Source organism: Lactuca sativa, chromosome 9 (genome assembly GCF_002870075.4).
Source record: "Lactuca sativa cultivar Salinas chromosome 9, Lsat_Salinas_v11, whole genome shotgun sequence".
In the NCBI taxonomy this organism is placed as follows: Eukaryota; Viridiplantae; Streptophyta; class Magnoliopsida; order Asterales; family Asteraceae; genus Lactuca; species Lactuca sativa.
The window spans coordinates 42,866,235-42,891,288 of record NC_056631.2 but is presented as its reverse complement, the minus strand read 5'-3'; the positions used below and the strand labels follow the sequence as shown (position 1 = coordinate 42,891,288).

The following is a 25,054-nucleotide window of genomic DNA, read 5'->3' as shown; positions in this document are numbered from 1 at the left end:
GCGCAACTAGAACTCATAGTTGGAGAACTTTATAAAAAGTCTCTCCCCACTTAGATTCGACTAAGTCTTCACATTACTTGAGAATTAAAGGGTTCCCAATCCTTCTCGCTTTCTGATATCCCACTGATGACAACCTGTGCCTGCGAATGCTTACGTTTAATCGCCGATTAAACCTTGAGATCTCCCATCCTCAGAGGTCTCAATGAACACTCTTGAAATCTGATCCAGTCTGACACCTCAATCCATTTAACATGCTATCAATTGAAGACCTTAATCTTCACTCTAGCTGACGAATCCTCGTTCCCACTGCCAATCTTGCAGTACCACTGAACTCTAATCGAACACATCCCATGCGAAAACACAATTCTATTGAACATCCAGTGACCAACCACTTATGCATCTAGCACCCGTGACTGACACTACCCTCTTCCTGTCACCAGTTCTGTCCTAGAAACAGTAATGCCTTGAACTCCAAGGTTCATCCATAAATAATTACCGACCATACCTGAAAAATGATAGAACCTCTGAACGCTGACTTCATTGGAGAACAAATACTCCAACCCTGATCGAGTATCCTCTAAATAATACTCCTGCATAGATCCCAACAAAGATCTGAAATGATAATGGTATGCGCGGAAGCCACTACGCAAGATGCATCCCCCTTTGGGTTCATCAAGGACTTTTCGGCATGCAGGATGACATATATGATCCTTGATAACCCAAACACTAGCAAGAAAACCGACCCGAGGTCTGACTTATCCAACTCACTCATAATTCCAAAGCGATACATATTCCCAACATCCAACTAGTAGCAGTAAAATATGACATACCCGCAACATCTGGAGGAATCCGAGTCACCTCCAGCTGACATGATCAACCCTGCCACACCTGTAGCAGCCTAAACCCTTGGAGTGACAAACTCCCTCGTGTACTCTCTCGTACGCATTGCACTGACTCTGGCCCTGCTGGCCCTCCACCCAATGATCAGAAGTCATGGGTCTCTTCCCGGGATCCTCTACTATACCCGCCTAGCACAACCCTCTCTTTCCAGGATGCTCCCAAATCGATCCCACATCTACAACTCTTGGTAATCATATCCTTCAGGGTCTGACACCCTGTCACGCGCACTAGCTCGCCTGCCAATGGCTAAGCTGCAACAACTGGAACATCCTCTGTCCCCAAACTGGGTCATGAACTCTTCCCTGAAGCTTCTTAGATTCTCCAAGACTCTCACTGATTCGAGTATGGATCCTGTGCTTTCAGTAGTACGGGCCCAATACTACCTTCCACACCTATCCATACTTCCTCAGCAATCCTCACGGATCCTCTAAGTCACTTCCTCAAACTGGTACACCCAAGTCTAACTGAGCCTCACTACTGACTCACTAAAATATATCCTAGGCTTCCCTAGGTTCCCGAACTCACCTAATCCTCAGCTGCTAAAAGATTCCCAATAATGTCAACTAGCTACCTCATGAATATAGCCACATGCAACAGAGATCGGATAATCCTTCGAGTAAAAGACCCATCCCTAGAACGGTTGGACTCAGACAAGAGCTGCGCAATAGGGTCAAGTCTCTCACTTTGAGATTATCCGGCCTGTGTCCCGTGTGACCTAGCACATTCACTTAATAGTTAGCTCACATTACTAAGAGTCCCACAAAGCACACAGCAAACAACATTCAGACAATGGAAAATCTAACCATCATATACCAATCAAATCATTCTATCTTCTAATCAGGAATCTGTACATGAAATTCAAAGGCTCATACAATTAGGCATAACCTAAACAGGCTATCCTATCACTGACTGATCAGTACTAGCATGCAAGTCTACAAGAACATACAATAGGCATATAAGGCATCCTCCTAGATCCTTAGCCCTAATCTAGCATGCAATTCTCATAATCATATCATATCATACCATAACATAACATGTATAGGTATCTTGGGGAAAACTTACTTGAGCTCGGCTGATTGCACGCATCACACACTTTGTTCTTCTCAAAGTTCCTTTCTATTTTCAGATTCTTTTCAAACTCCTTTTTATAAAATGGTTTTACTTTTGAAAATTTTCATACCAAACCCGTAGTTTGAGTTCAGACACACCCGAAAGTATGTCTGAATCCCTCAAACCAAGGCTCTGATACCAACTTGTAACATCCCAAAAATACAGGCCAAAAATTTCATGTTTAAATACATCATTATAAAACCAACAGTGTAATAAAACATTTGTAATATCATGTCATGTCAAAACCAAAGTAGAAATAATCAAACATGTTATAATAAAACAATATCAGAGTGTAATACCAAAGATCTCATGTGCGGAAAACCATAGTGTGATGCGCTGCGATCGAGCCGGCTCCTTCCCTTTGAAAATGAAGTACCTGAAACCAAAACTGAAAACCGTAAGCACGGAGCTTAGTGAGTTCCCCCATCATACCGCATACCATACAATCACATAACATACATATATTGTCAGGCATATCTGGGTGCCTGACCTACCCCTTCGGTCCTCTCGACCGGATACAGACTAGTCTATCTGGGAGCTAGCCTCCCCTTCGGTCCTCTTGACCAGATACTGACTAGCATATCTGGGTGCTGGTCTCCCCTTCGGTCCTCTCGACCAGATACTGACTAGCATGTTTGGGAGCTGGCCTCCCCTTCGGTCCTCTCGACCGGATACTGACTAGCCTATCTGGGAGCTGGCCTCCCCTTTGGTCCTCTCGACCGGATACTGGGTACTATTTCACCCCTACTACTACCACATAACACATATATCACATAATCTATCTAACATGGCTGGGCATGACCGCCCCTTCGGCCCTATCGACCGATATTCTGGGGGACTATCTCCCCCTACTGTCACTAGCACATAGCATCGTATCATACTAGCACAATAACATATCACAGGTAGTAGCAACCCTAGATGAATATCACAGACACAAACATCTATCATACAATTCCTACTGGTGGGCCGACATTGTGGCCGTAGACCCACCGCTACTGGAAGGTAACTCACCTCACACTGCTGAAGTCCTGTAGACACAATCCCACCCTGCTGAAGTCCTGCAGACTCGACCCCAACTGTTAGCTGACAGATTCCCGAACTGTCAACACCAAAATAACACCCAATTAATAATTGGGTCCCACTACATAACCATAAGTACATTCTTTGGGTAATTACTACATTACCCCTAGCTTGGCTTATTCAAGCCCAAGGCCCAATCCATAGGCCCAAAGTCATTTAGGAATCAAAGCCAAACACATGGCCCAATTTTCCAAATTGGGCCTAGGCCTATACATGGTCTCATTCTAAGGCCCAACATCATATAATCATTAAAGCCCAAACTATGGCCCATCTATGGCCCAATTTTCCAAATTGGGCCCAATCCCCTTACATGGGCCTTACCCTAGGCCCATTAACTTATTCTAGTCCAATTGCTTGACTTTGGATGGCCCATTAATAACCCGATCATCAAGGCCCAATAATAAACCCAAATGAGATTAGGGTTTCACATAAAATGATGATTAGGGTTAAGTTTCCTACTTAACCCATTAAGGACTTAATCCATTAAGTCTATTATCGCTTAGATTAATCTTTGCCAAAGTTTATTATTTAATATCTCAAGTTATTAAATAATTTTTGTGTGTCCCGATTAATTCCCCCAAATTAGGGTTTCATGGCATTAGGGTTTCCAAACCCTAATTAGAGTTTCCAACCCAATACTAGTCCATTAATTAATTTGTTGGGTTTTTAGGTCAATTAGGGCTTTATTGGGCCTATTAAGCCCACTAGAATACCATTAAGCCCATTAGGGTTTTATTAGGGTCCATTGGAGTCCATTAAGCTTCATTGGGCCCACTTAAGCTTCTTTGGGACCATTAGGGTTTCAAGCATTCCCAAACAAGTCAACTCACAAGACAAGCACACCGCCACCCGACACGGCGGCCGGTAGCGGCAGGAGGCGACAGCCACCACCCTAAGGTGGTGGTTTTCAATTCCTTTTATTATTCAAATCTCATATTACATTCTACAAGGCTAATAATCAGAATAAACACACAAAATCACTACGACAAATGGTGTTTCAAGGCGGCAGCCACCACCTCACAGTGGTGGCGATGGCCCTTTCTCAATTTTCTGGCCAACGGAGCTACATACTGTTGGGTTTTGAGTATTCTAACACTCCTAAGTGTACATGCAACCCTAAATACCTTGGATCTATGTTTTCTCTATTATACATGCAAATAAGAACTTCCAAGGTATTATCCTAATCTAGCATACAAAACAATGAGTGTAACAAGATAGAATACATACCTCTTTGATGTAGAAAGTCTTCATGAAGCTTGAGTTCCTAGTGCCCCAAGTGTGACACCTCAAATGGTTCACACAGCACAAAATACACTTGGAATAACTTTAGAGAAATCTACACTTCATGAAATCGGCTAGCCCTCTCTAGAATGATACTAGTCGCCAATTTGGTCAAGAATAAGATCTTTATATAGTGTTACAATTAGGGTAAACCCTAATTGTCATGACATTCCATTTCCTTGGATCCATGGGTTCAAATACACCATGGAGCATCCATGGACCATCCTATGGGTTTTAGCCCAACTTGATTATCAATGGAGCATTAGCCCACTATACAAGTATGGATGATTTACATAATCAACCCATACATTTAATTAGTCTTCTTTTGATCACTTAATTAATCCTAGATTAATTCTTGATCAATACTAATTAAATAATCTTATTATTCTTATTATTAATATACTAGAACTTATAATATATTAATAACCATAAGTGTCTTATTTCTCTTATTATAGTCTATCCAAGTGCATGATGCCATGCAACCCAAATGGACCATGTCGGGTCGGGTCAAGTCTTACAAATTATAGTTATGGACTTAGACATTAATCCAACAGTCTCCCACTTGGATAAGTCTAAAACTATTATTGCGTATGACTTCAAGAACCGACTGGCAATCGTAGCTCTCAAAAGCTTCTGTCGTACTCTGACCTTGTAGATGAACTCTGACCTTTGTCAGTGACTTTTCCATCAGATAAGGGATCATATATTCCTCCATTCTAGATATCATATGAACTGAGACATGGATTATAATCATTCTCTCTGTCCATTTGTTGTTTCCCGATTTCCGATTTATGACGACTGACTAATTGAACAAATCAAATCAGTCCTGGCCCGGCCGAGCACTTCCATTTGTCATCATCAAATCATCGATGGGACCACATATATTGCTTTTATCCCGAAGTTAAAAGGAATGGATAAACTTCGACTCATATGACTTGTTCTACTACTTGTTGAATCATACACAAAGACACGTTTTATAGCACCGAGTTACCAAATGCGTTTTTGTGCAATCAATGTACTATCAACTCATAGTAACAACTCATATCTCTAGGTTTGAAGAATATAAGATATTATCGTCTCATGATCACTCGTGATAAAATCCATGAAGTAATTCCAATGAGCGCGGGTTGAATCCAATAATCCGAACTTATGAGCACTCATGAGTGTTGTAGCCCTTTGTCCAACACCTTAGACCTCTACAAGCCAACCCATGACAGTCTTAATTCATATCTACTTCCAACATATGACCGACTGTGGATGGTTTGAATAACTTAGTCATTCCGGAAGAATAACCCAGTTTATTCGGGAAGTCAAAACATGCAAAGTGAAACACAATAATAATTGAATCCAATATGGTATCAAAACCTATGAACATAAATAAAACACCTTTTATTTATCACCATATGATTACACATTATGCATTGTATACTGTTTCAGCTATCAACTTTATTCTTGAATTTAAAAACAATAGTTATCTCATGCTCCAAGCATGTACACTATGTTTTCTAAACACTAGTCATGCCATACACCAAGTATGCATACTATGTTTGTCTATGATCTTTACTTTGTGAACTAGATCCATTGAACATAACTTCAATGATTCTCTTTTCACACTCCCAAATCCTTACTGCATATACAAGAATTCCAAATTCATGTCATTTAGTGAAATCTGTTAGATTCAAAACTTATATGCGTTGATCCTCTTGTAATGATTATGCACAAAGTCAGAAAGACTTGATAACAATCATTATAGAGTATTCCAAAGGAGATCAGCTCCTTGGAAACATCCTTCTTGCATTAAGTCTCCTAATCTTAAACAGATTGAAAATTCTAACTTTGAAACATTTCCAGATTCCATTTTGACTATCACTTCTGAACAAGAGTTGCCTCCTTACAGATTATGTCAATATGGTCCTTCCAGAATTATCACTATACTTCCAACTGTCCTTGAGCACCCAATCTTTGGTAAACCTTAGATTGTCCTCGACAATTGTTTAATCCTTTTAGTCATATCCAGTTCTAAACCTTTTCCCTTCTTAATGCCCCAGGCATTTGGAAAATTTTAGAAAGGATGAATATAGCACATGTAATCGATCCTATATCCGAAGCATATGGGAATCGATTCATGATGTCTCACATAAAGACTAAACCAGTCTTTTGCTATAACATTTTCATTTCAATTTGCCAAGTTCTCATAATTCAGATTATGAAAAGGGATGCCGTAATCATAATCGAATTTTAGAACGCAAATAATAGACCAATATACAGAATTTCCTTATGTTGATCCATTCCAACATGAAATTCATATATATCCTTGACAAAATGATTAAAACCTCACGATCTAAGCTTATAGATTTGAGATGAAGTATAATTTCCTCTCCCTTAATTATAGCAAAACAACTCTTTCCCAATTAAAACTTTTGTTTTCTATAATTAACATTGCTAGCTTGCAATACTTATCATAATTATCATGCTCCCACTAACATGATGATTATTAGCATAACACTTATGCTCCCACTAACTTTGACATGTACTCAGAAATTAGCTGGACTTCTAGAAATCAATACTTCATTGACTTTCTTACCAAAGTTCAGATTTCTGATACTAGATTGTTTTGATAAGACTTTATCAAAATCATACACCTTCCCTTAGATAGCACACTTGTGTGTCTAAACAATTATGAAGAGGGATGCCGTAATCATAATGGTTAGACCTTTTTGCCACTTCTCACAAGTCCAGGTTAGTGTGCCGGTAAACCACACACGCTCCACTAACGACTTTGAGAATGCAAATATCCAATTTCTATCTAGATAAAATCTACTTAGTGAAAGTGTTTCCTCACCATCATTTTCATGAATCGGAGAGAAACCTTATGACACTTAGATTTTTATGGTGTATGAGTTCCTACCCATATGAATTTGTCAAAACCATAAACACAAGACAAGGATAATGACAAATCTAAACTCATATGGATTGAACTCAATCTTAATTTCTTGCCACCTAACAGCTCAAGGGCCTGCCATTGCTTCCAAGTTGTTGTGCGACCAATTGAGAACTCTAAGAACTCATATGCAAAGCCAACTTTAACTGGAATAGGTACATAATATGTCAACACGATAGGTTATAAACCTTAAGTCGTGTGCTAGTGAAGAACTTCAGGTTCTATTCTTGATTAGTTCTTGAGACTTTCAAGACCTTTAAGACTCCCACTGTCCTCTTGACATATACGACTTTCTTGTCAGTTATTCAAGAGATAGTGTGGATTCAAACCAAGACAAACACTTCACACAATTGGCCTAAGTTGGTCTTTGTTTTATCCAAAACATCACAACTTACGAATTTCAAATGTACAAGAGTAGAAAACTTTTACTCTTACATTTGACAAGTGTTTTAAACCTTCTTTGAGACATGTCACTCAAGTTACAATCTTGGAGTATGACTCTAAGACTTGTATTGGAACGAAGTATGACTCATCTTCTTGATTTAACCACTTCAACAATTCAAGTTCCTCTTAGTCATAAGAATGCACTAAGATTTCCTTAGAGAACTAATTGTGCTATGGTTTCTTAATCATTAAGATGATCACAAAAACTGATACTAAAGTACTCTCCGATCTTTTCAGATTTGAGAAACTTTTATCCTTCTGCCTAATTTGATTCTTCTTATTCGCTCTGCCATACATTGGAACCTTTTCCAATGTCTCAGAATTACACTTAAGCTTGTAATTATAACCATATTTACTAAGCTTTAGTAAATTATGACGAATAATCTTATCGATCTTTTGTGGTGGACTTGACCAGTGCACAAGAATGTGTACTCGATCCCTTAGTCCATTACTTGACTCACACATCCATGTGAACAAGTAATTATTCTTAATTTTCCAATACTTGAAAATTCTCATTCATCATGCTATACAACTTGCATGATTCCAAGTTTCGGTCCAATTGAAACTTGGGTGATGAGAATCTTTCCTTATTTGGTAAAGTTAGACATTACCACAAATGAAAGAATCAATTTCATACTTCCACTCTTGCTATTAATGGAATCTTATAAGCAACAAAAAATTTTCTCAGATGCCATTGTAAGGATATTTTAAAATAAATAAATTCAAAACTTTTCCTTTTATTTTAAAATTTTGCGGAAAAACTTATCCTTACAATCCATATGAAAACTTGTTGTTATCTATTCCTAAGCAAAATATCATAACTCCTAAGAAGTAGCCCAAGAATCCGATCTTCAAACTATGCGATAGAAATCCATCTACGCGATCAGATTCAGCATATTCTTTCTTTAAGTTTCTTCACTTTTCTTTGATTCTTAAAACATCACCATGTAACCCAGTCACATCATGTATCAAGAATCTCAGAATAGAAACTTAACAGAGTTAGATAGTGGACTTTACCTGAAGTAGAGTCAAACTTATTGACTTTAACATCCTTAGGTAAATTTGGTAGCTTCGCAACCAATGCCCCTTTCTTTGGCAATATAAACATATGGACCCTTTTGATAATGGTACACGGGACTATCACAGACTTAGCTTTTCTCTTTACCATTTGGTCAACCGAGTTGACTATGGCCGATCCCTTTCCATTGGAAAGAGAATTCTTTCTTGGATTTCCTGTGTCACTATTGTCAATGTCCATCAAGTTTTAAGGAAGTTGATCTTAACAAATAGATAAGATCATTAAGGGTCTTGTCATAGTCTGTTTCATAGGTGTCCCAAAGGAACTCACTATGTAACTTAGAAAGTGATTGAACCACCAACTTTCTCAAGACTTTGACACCCAACTCTCTCGGCTTGTCAATATGTGACTACATCTCCAAGATGTGATCACACCTAGACCTTGCCTTGCCAAGAGGGCTTGAGTAACCTTGAACTTGTGGGTTAGGGAGAATAATTGGAGGAGGTGAACGAAGTATGATTTCCATGGGACATCATCTTCATTTAGGAAAGCTTGTTTCAAGAGATTTGGGAAGATCATAAATGTCTAAACCAGACATCTTTTGGGAGATATTCAAGATAGTTGTTTTAAAGTCCTTAATATGACACCCAATATCAAATATTAAGGCTAGGACCCTACAAACTATTTTATAACTTAGAAGAGGGATGCCGTAATCCAAGCTATAAAATATTTTAAGGTAAGTGAATGACGATTCACCAATTTCCACCAAGATAAACGAAATGTATTATTAGGTTTTAATTGGTTTTTGAAACTCCTAGATCTTTGAGATTCATTGAACTGTTCAATGGCATGTTTCAATCTCGAGTGTTCCCTTCAGGTTTTGTGACTGGGATGCCGAGGATCACAAAACAAGGTGTGAAGTAACCATGCAAATTACTTGGTACCCTTAAGTGTTTACCCCTCAATCAATGTGCCGGTTAACCACACACGCTCCATCGATACTATGGTAAACATTAAGTTACCCTTTTCCTACCTTGTTAAATACGAGTTAGTGTGCCGGTTAACCACACACGCTCCACTAACCAACTTAAACAAAGTGCAAAGTGTAATTTCATGGATTAGCACCTTATTCACATTTTCCTAAGTAACTAAGATTGGGTATTATTAAGAGTTTAGTTACTTAGTATTCATCATTAATACTTTTAATGAAGGGAGAATTCTAGTCCTGTCAAACCCGTTCGGCTAATGACCCTCCACCAGTCAAGCAAGCGGTGGGTGAGAGTGGACACCCATTAAGTTGCCATTTTATAGGCAACAACCTTATACCCACCTTATAGACTGGCTTCGTGAATGAGGCGTACTAGCGGTAAGACTGACTTTACTCTTATACATACATATATATATATATATATATATATATATATATATATATATATATATATATATATATATATTATTAACTTATAATATTATAAAATATAAGGGTTAAATTTTAACTTTTTAAAATTCTAAGGGCTAACTTGGAATTAAAGTATTCATAAGTGAAAACTTTTCAAATTCCAAAACTTGAGGGCAAGTTTTGAAACTATTCAAAACTAATTACTTCCATAACTTATGTGTTTAAAGTAGTTTTAATCCAAAAACTCTTCAAGTTCCATAACTTGAGGACAAGTTATGGAAGACTTTAAACTAATAAAAGAATTAACTTTTCTTTATTTTATAACTTATGGAATTAATTAAGGTTACACTTTATTTATTTATTTATTTATTAATGAAGAGACTCTTGGTCCTCCATAACTTGAGGACAAGTTATGGAGTCATAAACCCATTTAATTAGAACTAGACTCTTCATTTTTGTAACCTTTGCCAACTATTATGAGTTTTATGAAACTTAAATGTGACTTTTCATATAACTTGAGGACAAGTTACAAAAACACATTTTAGAATCAACTCTTAGATTAATTTGGATTGAAAACAACTATTTCACTCAACTTTTCTATTAATCTAAGCAACTCATAAGAACAAGATAATTCAAATCAAACTTTTTCATGTAATTAGTCTAAACCTTAAACTAATACAAAACATGAATCTATTGAAAATTATCTTTGAAATTGGATTAGCATGAATATTACCACATCAAAACCAAGTTTATAAGTTCAAAAACATCTTAGGGTAATGCTCCTAGTCCAAATCCAGCCAAAAAAGTCGAATTTATGCTGTCTGGGGGTCTAACTCGTCGAGTGCACGAACCAACTCAGTGAGTTGGATGCTTTTTGCCTTGGACTCGGCGAGTCTGCTGGGCAGACAGCATCAAAAGTCGATTTTCCAGCTTCTTTTGCAAGTATAACAAGAAAACAAGCCTAGGCTCTGATACCACTGTTGGGTTTTGAGCATTCTAACACTCCTAAGTGTACATGCAACCCTAAATACCTTGGATCTATGTTTTCTCTATTATACATGCAAATAAGAACTTCCAAGGTATTATCCTAATCTAGCATACAAAACAATGAGTGTAACAAGATAGAATACATACCTCTTTGATGTAGAAAGTCTTCATGAAGCTTGAGTGCCTAGTGCCCCAAGTGTGACACCTCAAATGGTTCACACAACACCAAATACACTTGGAATAACTTGAGAGAAATCTATACTTCATGAAATCGGCTAGCCCTCTCTAGAATGATACTAGTCGCCAATTTTGTCAAGAATAAGATCTTTATATAGTGTTACAATTAGGGTAAACCCTAATTGTCATGACTTTCCATTTCCTTGGATCCATGGGTTCAAATACACCATGGAGCATACATGGACCATCCTATGGGTTTTAGCCCAACTTGATTATCCATGGAGCATTAGCCCACTATACAAGTATGGATGATTTACACAATCAACCCATATATTTAATTAGTCTTCTTTTGATCACTTAATTAATCCTAGATTAATTCTTGATCAATACTAATTAAATAATCTTATTATTCTTATTATTAATATACTAGAACTTATAATATATTAATAACCATAAGTGTCTTATTTCTCTCATTATAGTCTATCCAAGTGCATGATGCCATGCAACCCAAATGGACCATGCCGGGTCGGGTCAAGTCTTACCAATTATAGTTATGGACTTAGACATTAATCCAACACATACATCACTCACTAAAACACAGCATGCTAGCACACACCTAAACACATAGAAGCACACGCACACAACCACCTTCCACGGTGGCTGGTGGCGACAGGAAGGCGGCGAATAGAGGCGGCATCGGCTCATCGACTTCAACAACCACAAAACAGTGGGGATGGCGGTTGGGGTTGCGATCTCGACAAATGAATCACGTTGACGCAGCAACCTTTCTCTTCATCGGCCGCTAGGCAGCAGCGGCGGTGACACGATGGCTAGAAAGTGGCGCTCGAGGAAGGCAGCGGCTGGAACAGCACCGGCAACAGCCGGGTGTGGCTGTGAACAACGACAGAAAAGGATGAAGAAGAAGGAATAGTGGCAGCGACTTCAACCGAGGGTAGCGACTCCTCCATGGATCGTTTCCCCGGCAAGAAAGGCCACGGTGACCAGCGGTGAGCGAGTAATCCAGCAGCAACAACCACAGCGGCATGTCGGCTGTGACTCGACCCTCTCCACGACCGACTACACAGCGCCTCCGTTGATCTTCATCTTCATTCGCAACGCAAAGGCGACGGCTGCACTTGGCTCGGCGGCTAGCGACCTTGATACAGTGGTGGCGACGCCGGAGCATAGGAGAAGGGAAGGTAGGGGCTGGGAAGGGAAGACATAAGGAGGGTGACAGCTGGTGATACCCTCTAGGGTTAGGGTTATGCAATGACTAAATACCCGGTGCCTTAAAACACATTCCCATATTAACATAATCGATCCCTCCTTCCTTCTTTTCTTTCAAAATAAGTTCATAATTTACACTTTTAACCCTGCCTTCAAAAATCTTTACAAACTAACTCCAAAACTTACATTTTAAGCCTTGATCTCATAAATTTCTTTCATAATAGATCCCTAAATTACCAATAAACCCTTAAGCCTTCAAATCTTTTCAATTTAAGTCCATTAATTACCCAACGCACCCTAACTTCTGAATTCCTTCTCAAATTAAATCCAGAACTTACACTTTTGACCCCCAACTTCTAAAATTATGACAATTAGCCCTTCAAGACCATCCTTTGATATATAACTATTTATTTTAGGGCTACTATTCGTTCATTAATTTATTTATTTATCAAATAAATAAACAGGGTATTACATTAGTTTATATATGATTACACTTTAGGTTTTATATTTATTTAAGCTTATTAACCAACTTATAATCATTATTAGAAAGAAATTGAAAAGTCATGGGAGTTTCAAATGAATGCGGTTAAAGGAAAAATGAATGGGAGATTCAAATGCATGAGATTCAAGAAAAAATGCTAGCCTTAAGTATACTAGGTGAATGTCCGGGCGTTGCGCAGAAACATCTATATAGTTGAAGTCTTTATAAATATGTGTATCTTTTAAATATGACAATAACTTTGTTGTTAAATTTGATATAATAATTTGTATACTAAATTGATATAATATATTGATTATTTTGAATTATATGATAATATATACATCTATTATAACTATATAATCTCAATCGTTTGAATGACTTCCACCCGCGAGTTACACATGAATAAAATTAAATATTATATGGTTTAATGTTATTTATAGTTGTTTTTATTGCTAATTAATTTTTTAAAAATTATTTGCTTAATATTTTAATTACTATCATTATAATTATTTGAAACATCAAACATTGTTTTTTGATTTTAAATGTAATATTATAATCATTTATATAGAGTTATTTTTAACTATTGTTATTTTAAGTTATTTTAAGATACTTATTTGAAAACTTTAAATCATTATAAAAATAACTTTAGGAAGTATTTTAGTTAAGTTAAGATTACAATTTAGTTTTTGTATTTATCACTACAAATTATCAGTTTTAACTATTTACAAAATATTCTTTGATTTTTTAAGTGGACTGAAATTTATATTTAAGTTGACACTGTAATGTATTTAAATTAACAATTTAAGTATTTTGTCTAAACTGTTCAAAAGTTGTAGCTTTAAACTAATAATGGTTACATACACAATATTTTAAATCAAATAAATTAATTATAATATGTTAAAAGTTAAAGACATAACTTTATAAGTAGAAGTAAAGATATTATTTTAAAATTGAAAATTTAGTTTATTTATGATTACACTTTAGGTTTGATATTTATTTAGTCATATTAACCAACTTACAATCATTATTAGAAAGACACTAAAATTAATCACTTTTAACTATTTACAAAATATTTTTTGGGTTGTTTAAGTTAACTAAAATTTATATTTAAGTTGACTCTGTAATGTTATATTTAAATTAATAATTTAAGTATTTTATACAAATTGTTCCAAAATTGTATCTTCTACCCGCGAGTTACACATGAATAAAATTAAATATAATATATGGTTTAATGTTATTTATAGGTGTTTTTATTATTAATTAATTTTTTAAAATTTATTTGCTTAATGTTTAATTTCTATCATTATAATTATTTAAAACATTAAACATTGTTTTTTTTATCTTAAATGTAACAATATAATCATTTATATAGTGTTATTTTAACTATTGTTATTGTAAGTTATTTTAAGCTACTTATTTGAAAACTTTTAACAATTATAAAAATATCTTTAGGAAATATTTTAGTTAAATTGAGATTACAATTTAATTTTTTGCATTTATCACTACAATTTATCACTTTTAATAATTTATAAAACATTCTTTGATTTTTTAAGTGGAACTGAATTTTTATTTAAGTTGATACTATAATGTTGTATTTAAATTAATAATTTAAGTATTTTGTCAAAACCGTTCAAAAGTTGTAGCTTTAAACTGATAATGGTTTACATAAAACAACATTTTTAATCTAATAAATTAAGTATAATATATTAGAAGTTAAAGACATAACTTTATACGTAGAAGTAAAGATATTATTTTAAAATTGAAATTTAGTTTATTTATGATTACACTTTATGTTTGATATTATTTAACTTTATTAATCAACTTATAATCATTATTAGAAAGACAATACAATTTATCACTTTTATCTATTTACAAAATATTTTTTGGGTTGTTTAAGTAAAACTAAAATTTATATTTAAGTTGACCATGTAATATTATATTTAAATTAATAATTTAAGTATTTTATACAAATTATTCCAAAATTGTATCTTTAAAACAATAATGGTTTACATCCAATACTATATTATAATTAATAAATTAATTATAATATGTTAAAAGTTAAAAAAACATAACTTTATAAGTAGAAGTAAAAATATTATTTTAATATTGAAATTTAGTTTATATGATTGCACTTTATGTTTGATATTTATTTAACCTTATTAACCAACTTATAATTATTATTAGAAAGAAATTGAAAAGTCGTGGAAGTTTCAAATGAATGTAGTGAAAAAAAATGCATGGAAGTTTCAAATGAATGTGGTGAAAGGAAAAATTCTTCTTTTATAATAATTTAAGTATTTTATACAAATTTTTCCAAAATTGTATCTTTAAAATGATAATTAGGGATGAGCATAGGCGGGTACCCGCCCTAATTGTCAGGAACAGGAATCGGAACTGGAACCGGAATCGGCGGTTCTTAGAATGTTGGAACCGGAACCGGAACCGGTTCCGGTACTAGGTACCCGGTTGTTTATTGATTTTTTTAATTATATCATTAAAAGGTAGATAAATTGATCATTAAGAATTAATAAACCAACATTTAAAATTAATAAACATTAACAATTATATATGTAAATGCTTTAAAATGTATAAATAGAGAAAAAAAATGACGATTTGAAATTGGTGGCAAATATGGAAAATAAACCAATAAACTGGATAATTAACATGTAATCATACATAGTGTATATACGTTATCATGCATCTGTACACATCATATAAATGGTAAATTGAAAAGCTCAAGTCTTTACTTTAAAAGCTACTGTATTACCCATATATATATATATATATATATATATATATATATATATATATATATATATATATATATATATATATATATATATATATATATATATATATAGTCAAGATCAAATAAGAAGGAAATTTTTGGTAGGAAGGTAAGAAGTTTTTTTTCTACATATTTTTTTCGCGAACAAACAAAATGAATCATTAGATGATTCATTTGTAAGATGATTCACAAATTATTCCAAAATTGTATCTTTAAAACAATAATGGTTTACATCAAATACTATATTAAAACTAATAAATTAAGTATAATATGTTAAAAGTTAAAAAAAACATAACTTTATAAGTAGAAGTAAAAATATTATTTTAATATTGAAATTTAGTTTATATGATTGCACTTTATGTTTGATATTTATTTAACCTTATTAACCAACTTATAATTATTATTAGAAAGAAATTGAAAAGTTGTGGAAGTTTCAAATGAATGTAGTGAAAAAAAATGCATGGAAGTTTCAAATGAATGTGGTGAAAGGAAAAATTCTTCTTTTATAATAATTTAAGTATTTTATACAAATTTTTCCAAAATTGTATCTTTAAAATGATAATTAGGGATGAGCATAGGCGTGTACCCGCCCTAATTGTCAGGAACAGGAATCGGAACCGGAACCGGAACCGGCGGTTCTTAGAATGTTTACTAGGTACCCGGTTGTTTATTGATTTTTTTAATTATATCATTAAAAGGTAGATAAATTGATCATTAAGAATTAATAAACCAACATTTAAAATTAATAAACATTAACAATTATATATGTAAATGCTTTAAAATGTATAAATAGAGAAAAAAATGACGATTTGAAATTGGTGGCAAATATGGAAAATAAACCAATAAACTGGATAATTAACATGTAATCATACATAGTGTATATACGTTATCATGCATCTGTACACATCATATAAATGGTAAATTGAAAAGCTCAAGTCTTTACTTTAAAAGCTACTGGATTACCCATATATATATATATATATATATATATATATATATATATATATATATATATATATATATATATATATATATATATATATATATAGTCAAGATCAAATAAGAAGGAAATTTTTGGTAGGAAGGTAAGAAGTTTTTTTTCTACATATTTTTTTCGCGAACAAACAAAATGAATCATTAGATGATTCATTTGTAAGATGATTCACAAGAAAAAATTCTCAAAAAAACATATCGATCATTCATTTATACAATGATTTTGTTGTTATTCACTAAAATCGTCATAAAAATGAATTTTTTCTTAATTTACTTAAAAATGAATCATAAAGATGTTTCTTTTTTGAGAATTTTTTCTTGTGAATCATCTTACAAATGAATCATCTAGTGATTCATTTATTTTGTTCGTCAAAAAAATATGTAGAAAAAAACTTCTTACCTTCCTACCAAAAAAAATTTCTTACCGGATCTATATCCTATATATATATATATATATATATATATATATATATATATATATATATATATATATATATATATATATATATATATATATATATATATATATCGGTTCCGACGGGTACCCAGTTTTGATGCTCATCCTTAATGATAATGGTTTACATCCAATACTATATTAAAACTAATAAATTAAGTATAATATGTTAAAAGTTAAAAAAGCATAACATTATAAGTAGAAGTAGGATTTTATTTTAATATTGAAATTTAGTTTATATATGATTACATTTTAGGTTTGATATTTATTTAACCTTATTAACTAACTTATAATTATTATTAGAAAGAAATTAAAAAGTCGAGGGAGTTTCAAATGAATGTGGTGAAAGAAAAAATTCATGGGTGTTTTAAATGAATGTGGTGAAATGAAAAATGCTTCCTTTATAATATAGTATCATATGATATGATATGATATGATATGATAATGATATAATGATAATGATAATGATAATGATGATTGTCAATGATGACTACATGTTACGATTTATATTTTTAACTTTGCTTTATTTTCAACTTTACAGTAAAGTGAAGTTTTATTTTATTTATTAATTGAGCTTTTGTTCTATTATTGTTTTAGGTATGGAACAACGAGCTGATAGCTCAAAGACAAATACTCCCAAAGATAACAATCATGGAGTTAATAAGCCTTATCGATCAACACATGCTACAAATGATTTTGTGACACAGAATGAAACTCCTAATGATGTTGTACACGAAGTTGAGTCAGTAGGTAGGAAGAGGAGACAAAGGTCAGTTGTCTGGAATCACTTTAAGAACTTGAAAGTGAATGGAATAGATAAAGCGAAGTGGAAGTATTGCAAGATGAAGTTGGGAGGGTCTAGTAAAAATGGTACCAGGCATTTACATGATCATTTTAAAGTTTGTATAAGACGACCCTTTCAAGATATACGTCAACATATTCTTGTGGGACAAAGAAAAAAGGTTGATGGTAGTTCATCATATCTCTCCAACTACACATTTAATGAAGATAATTCAAGGAGAGATCTTGCAGAGATGATCACCATTCATGAATATCCCCTTTCAATAGTAGAGCATCATAGCTTTCGGAAGTTCGAAGGAAATCTCTAGCTTGTGTTTAAAGTTCCTTGTCGGAATACCATTAAAGGTGATATAAAGAGTATTTATGATTTTGAAAAGCAAAATACATTGAAGTTGTTGGACAAGAACACTAGTAGGGTAGCAGTTACAACCGATATGTGGACGGAGAACAACCAAAAGAAAGGATTTATGGTGATAACTGCTCACTTTATTGATCAAAACTGGAACATGCAAAGTCGAATTATGAGGTACATGTTTATTATTTTTGTTTGTTCAACTAAAAATGGCTTTAATTTAGTTATTTTTATTTTTATTAACCTATAGATTATTGAACAAGGTTTATTTATGTGCCTTGTCCGCATACATCCGATGTTCTTGCTGATATGCTATATGACAGCTTGTGTGATTGGAAACTTGATAGAAAGTTGTCCACAATACCTTTTGATAACTGCACCACAAATGATGCAATTATTAACATATTGTTGGAGAAACTTCCTTTGAGTTCACTTATTCAAAGAGGGAGGTTGTTTCATATGCGATGATATGCGTATATTTTGAACTTAATTGTTCAATACGATTTAGATATCATTAGGGATGAGATTGAAAGGATTAGAGATAGTGTGGCATTTTGGACCGCAACACCAAAAAGGCAGCAAATATTTGAGGAAACAGCTCACAACTTGGAAATACCATTTGCAAAAAACTTAGCACTTGATTGTAAGACTAGGTGGAACTCTAGTTTTTAATGCTTAGTGTTGCTATATCTTACAAAGAAGTCTTCAAGAAGTTAAAACAACGAGAATCACAGAATAAGTGTTTGCCAAGTGAGCGTGATTGGGAGTTGGCCAAAGAAATTTGTGATAGATTGCAATTATTTTATGAGGTAAAATCTATTCTTATATGATATTTTGTGTAATGTAATGTATCATATCTTAAACTATCCTTAGATAACTCACTAACTTTTATTTATTTTGTAATTCTTAGGTAACTGTAATGTTTTTGGGTACAAAATATCCTACAACAAATGTATTTTTTCCATATATGTGAAATTAGATACTCTTTGGTTGATTGGGCGTGTTCTTCTAATGAAGTTAATAAGCAGATGGCTACTAAGATGCTTCAAAATTTTTGATAACTATTGGTCTGTTATACATGGGATTATGGGGATGGAAGCAGTTTTAGATCCTCGGTATAAACTCGGTGCTTTATGGAGAAGAGAAGTGAGAGAGTGAAATTGAAAAACTTAAAGAACTAGTCTATAGTTTGTTTCAAGAGTATGAATCCAGTTCTCCTGGTACTACAACTAGTTATGAGGGTGTTGGGTGTTCATCTTTCACTTCAGGGTCTTCGGTTGGTCATCGTGTTGAATTTAAGAAACTTTTCTCGAGTATTGCTTCGATTGCTAGCCAACATGATGATACTGACATTACAACATAGTTGGATAATTATTTGAAAGAGAAACTTTTGCCATAAGATGTGGACCTTGATTTGCTACGTTGGTGGAAGACAAATGGGTTTAAGTACCCAACACTACAAAGAATAGCAAAAGATATTTTGGCAATTCCTATTTCTACTGTTGCGTCAGAATTTGCATTCAGCACCAGTGGAAGATTGGTAAGCCCTCATTGTGGTCGACTACACGCGAAGATGTGAGAGGCAATGATGTGTGCTCAAAGTTGGCTCTTGAATGAACTACGAGGTATGGCATATTTAATTTTAGGTATTAAAATTTCCCTTTTAACTTATAGATATAAATTTTATTGATACATTTTGTATTTTTTATTCCCAAAAACTTGTTCGGGTGAATCAGAAGCTTATTGTCGTACTATTGAGTATGATTATGATGTGGAAGAGGTAAATAGACTTTATAATAACATTACCGACTTATTGTGATTTCCTTGGTTAATGTCTCTACTTATTACTAAATTGTTTACTCAACTGATAGACGGTTTGATATTTTGTAGGAAAATAAAGAAAGTTGAGATTTAAAATTGGCAATTTTGGAACTTTTGATTTGAGAATTTGAGTTGGTAATTTGTGTCATCAGCTTGTTGTTTGAGACATTTAGTATTTATTATGTAAAGGGTGATGCTTTTTGAGACATTAGTATTGTAGTTTGATCAAGTAATCGTACCTTTTTTTGTTTTTGGTTTTGATGGTGTTTGAAACATATAATATTTATCCAGTTTGTTGTTATTCATGATGATGTTTGAGATTTATATGCCATAGTTTGTCTTAAGCTATCATTTTAAAAAATTTAGTTTTATTTTAAAATGGGTCTAATTTGTTGAATACCATCAAAGAAAAATATGTAACATGATTATTTACCCTTATCGGTTTCCCCAATGGTGATTGGGTAAAACGTAATACCCGATGGGGATCACCGTTAAGGTCCCCGACGGAGATCGGGACGGTTTTGGGGAGTAAAAAGCTTATTGGTTTTGGGGACGGGGATACTAGAAACTGGGCCGAACCGGCCCCGTTGCCATCCATATACATAGCATCCCCAAAGTTTTCTGCATGGACAATTATTAATGATATTACTATGATGTTTTTATAATATATTAACTTTGATAGGTTTTGGAACAACTCATTGTAGGATTATTGTTTTAAAAATGTAAATTTTACCTTAGATTTTCGAGACGTTACAAGTCGCCATTCTCTCTCATTCCCAAACCAATCGCTGTGAGTAGGCAGTCATAGTTTTTGTCGATAATAACCGATATGAACTTTGAGCCTAAAAGTTATCATTTAAAAGGACACTAAAGATCATTGGTAGCATGTACATAAGAAATCCTAAAAACTATAAAAACAATGATAACAATAAAATTATAACAACAAATATACAATGTATATATTACAAAATGACCAAGATCATTGATTTTCGAAGATACCTTTAAAATCCATAGTGTTTTTGTTTATATATCCCATAAGTATATGATACGAATGTAGTTAACGTGAATAAAATTATTGTTTGGAAATTACAAAAATTTTATTTTTAAAGGGCCTAGTATAAAAGTTCCGTGAATTGCTTTACACTTTTGTGAATTAACCAAAATAGATAATCTATTAGAAACAAAATGACCATAAGAATAACAATCTTAAACAAATGTTAATAAGTTCTACTCCATTTAACAAAGGAATCTCAATCTATAAGTATGTGATCTAGTCGAATATTAAACAAATGTTAATACGTTCTACTCCTATTAACAAAAGAATCTCAATCTATAAGTATGTGATCTAGTCGAATATTGACAAAGGGAATATATGGCTGTTAATTTAATATTTTAAAACAAGATTTCGATCAAACAAAATCTCATAATAAACTTTCTTTTTTTTTTTTTTTTTTTTTTTTTTTTTTTTTTTTTTTTTTTTTTTTGTTATAGAGAGATATAGATCTAATGCTGTAGCGTGAAGGACACCTCATATGCGCATACCATAAGATCTCATGTTTGACCAAATCTATTATCTGTAATAAAATCATTTATTAATCACCTATTATCTGTTAATAAAAAACACATTTTAATGAATAAACTCATAAACACTGCAATAGATCATTTGCCTACATATAAAATATATAAAGTTAATAATTAATAATTATAATAGTAAAAATAAGAAGAATAATGATAGTAATAATAAAAAAAAATAGTAAAATTAAGAAGAATAATGATAGTAATAACAAAAATATAATACAATTTTTATATATAAGTCAATCAAGAGAAAACTACAAAAATATTCAATGTAGTCATTTAATTTTTTTTTTGGAACTACAAACAAATATTATTAGCCCAAGAAAACCACAAGACTTAAGCGAGAAGCTCAAGCCAAATTATAGAACAATCGAAATAGAAGACATGCACCAAGACTCGCTAAAACCCTAGCCGTCAACTTCTTCTTCCCTGTGTCGATTGCTTCTCTTCTCATTCAATTTGTTTTCCTCTCGGCTACACGATGGTCTCCTCCTCTTCTTCTGCTACAAATACTTTGATAAACCTTATGGCATTACCAATATCAAAGCTTACATCCCATTTACTCTCGATATTGAGCGCATGAACTATGATGCATGGCGAGATGTGTTTGAAACTCATTGTGCTGCCTTTGGTGTGGCAGAACATCTTAATCCTCGTGATGATTAGACGATTGCAGCTAACAAGAAAGAGTGGGATCGTGTTGATGCTCTAGTCAAGATGTGGATTTTTGGTACAATCACCCAAAATCTCACTCAATCTGTTCACAAGAAGAATCAGAATGCTTATGATTTGTGGGACTCCTTGGAAAATCTTTTTCATGACAACAAAGATGCAAGAGAAATGCAGTTGGACCAGGAACTTTGGAATATCACACAAGGTGACTCCACAATCAATGCCTATTGCACCCAGATTAAAAATCTTGTTGATTTACTTGAAAACATTGAAGTTGTTGTTCCTGAGAAGAATCTTGTCAACTATACCATTAATGGTCTTAACCCTCGTTTTGATCATATTGCTAGTCCACCACCATACCCCGTTTCCTACATTATTGGAAACACGATCCATCTTGGCTCTTGAAGAAAGGCCATGAATCAGCTTCAAAAAAGGCTAGTTACAAGTAATCATCAAGACAACTCATCATCTCCTTCAATTCTCAATGTTCAACATGTGAATACTAACCACAATTCTCGTGATTTTCGTGGAAACAATACCTCCCGAGGTGGTCGTAATGGTTGTAGAAACGGACGTGGTGGTGGTCGTGGAAATCAACACAGTTCCAGAAATCCGCAACATGCCCCTCATGGTTGGGGTTTCGACTGGTATCCCTTGCCAGCTTCAACCCACCAGCAATAGCAATTTGGGCCCTCAAACTTCTCTAATGGACTGCTTCCCCTTCCACATTAGATGTAGGTCCAATCTCCTGCTTCCTCGGCCCAACTTCAGTTTCGACCCAACACTCCACCAGTCCACCCGACTGCCTTTTTTGCGTCCCAGCAAACAGTCCCATCACTTTGGAATTGGTTCCACAATAATGCTCATGACCAAGCTATCACTTTGCCTCAAATGTTCAATATTATGAACCTCAGCGACCCAAGTAATCACGGATGGTACTGATGGGTTTTGGTCATAAGACATCCTATGTGCTCATACAAACCATAGTGCTTGGATCTAGGTTTCTCTATTGTACATGCAAGTTATCCAAGACTATAAACCCTAATTCTAGCATATGGAAATCAATATTAACATATAATTAGGTTTAAGATAGTACCTTGATTGTTATGTAGCAATAACAATCCCAATTCCTCCTTGAATTGACTTTGAAAGGCTTAGAGTCACAAGTGTCACTCCTCTAATGGCTTACAAACACCATAAGCAAGTGGAGAAGGTATAAGGAGAGAGGGGAGGTATTGAATTCGTTTCTAGGACCTCTTGGGAAGGCTTTTTCGAATTCATGAGCCTTGGGGTCTTTATATAGGGTTAGGATTAGGGTTTCAGTCCTTATCCTTATCTAGTTACTTGCCCATCAAGCAACCATAAGATAAGCCTTGAAAATCCCTATCTTTTGGACCTTGGACGATTTTAAGGATATCCTTATCCTTGAATTCGTCCATCCTTTAACAAGGATAACCATTGCCCTATTTTGTAGTTATCACATAATTACAATTCAACCCCTCTAGTTTAATTAATTACACTTGATCACAAAATTAATTCTTAATTAATTATTGACCAATATTAATTAAACAAATATGATTTCTCCTTTAATATATTATTCTTATAACATATTAATAAATCATAATAACCTCTCTCTTTATTTATTTCTCCAATCAAGTTGCTTTGGTGAAGGCAACCCAAAAGGACCATGCACCATCGGGTCAAGTACATACCAAAATAGTTATGGACTTAGACACTAATCCAACAGTCTCCCACTTGGATAAGTCTAATAACTATTCTGCGTATGACTTCAGATCCTGATCTGCAATCGTAGCTTTCCAAAGCCGCTGTCAACTCTGATCATATCAGATATGCGTATCCTTAGATAAGGGATCATATATTCCTCCATTCTAGATATCATATGAGATATGATTTCAAATCATTCTCTTTGTACTATATCTCGATTTCCGATTTATGACGACAAACTAATTGAACAAATCAAATTAGCCCTAGCCCGGCCGAGCATTTACGTTTGTCATCACAAAATCATCGAGGGGCCCAAAGATATCGCTTTTATCCTACCTTGGATAAAAGGAACGGATAAACTTAGATACAATGCTTGCTTGCACTCACTCACCGAATCACACACAACAATATGTTTTATAACACCAAGTTACTAGTGCGTTTACATATTATCAATGTGCAACTGATTTGCAAGATACAACTCACACATCTCGGTTTCAAGAATATAAAATGTTATCGTCTCACCAATCACTCGTGATACAATTCATGGAGTGATCCAAGTGAGCATCGGTTTAATCCAATGCTCAAATCACATTCATAAGCACTCATGAACGTTGCATCAAACCTTTGCTATGTCTAATACGTTCTAGACAATCTACAAACCAATTCATGACAATCTTCATTCATACCTACTTCCAACATATGAACGACTGTGGCCCGTTCGAATAATTCGATTATTCTTAATAAATTCAATTATTCTGGAAGTCAAAACATGCAAATGTGAAACACAAGAATAATACTAATCCCATATGGCCTTAAACCTTTGAGTAT

The 25,054-nt window shown here is 33.8% G+C and overlaps 1 protein-coding gene across 1 annotated transcript; it reads left to right on the top strand.

The window, feature by feature from the left end:
* Positions 1–22,310: 22,310 nt before the first annotated feature.
* Positions 22,311–22,906, top strand: LOC111898260 (uncharacterized). Its single transcript, XM_023894189.1, has 2 exons — positions 22,311–22,406; positions 22,496–22,906. The coding sequence occupies exons 1-2, from the start codon at positions 22,311–22,313 to the stop codon at positions 22,904–22,906; spliced, it is 507 nt and encodes a 168-aa protein (XP_023749957.1).
* The last annotated feature ends 2,148 nt before the right edge of the window (positions 22,907–25,054 follow it).

Bases quoted from the DNA above. Each gene is read 5' to 3' on its own strand.
- LOC111898260 (XM_023894189.1), top strand. From the start codon at position 22,311: ATGGTCTCCTCCTCTTCTTCTGCTACAAATACTTTGATAAACCTTATG. The intron at 22,407-22,495 runs GCATGAACTATG...CGTGATGATTAG, and splicing joins ATTTACTCTCGATATTGAGC to ACGATTGCAGCTAACAAGAA.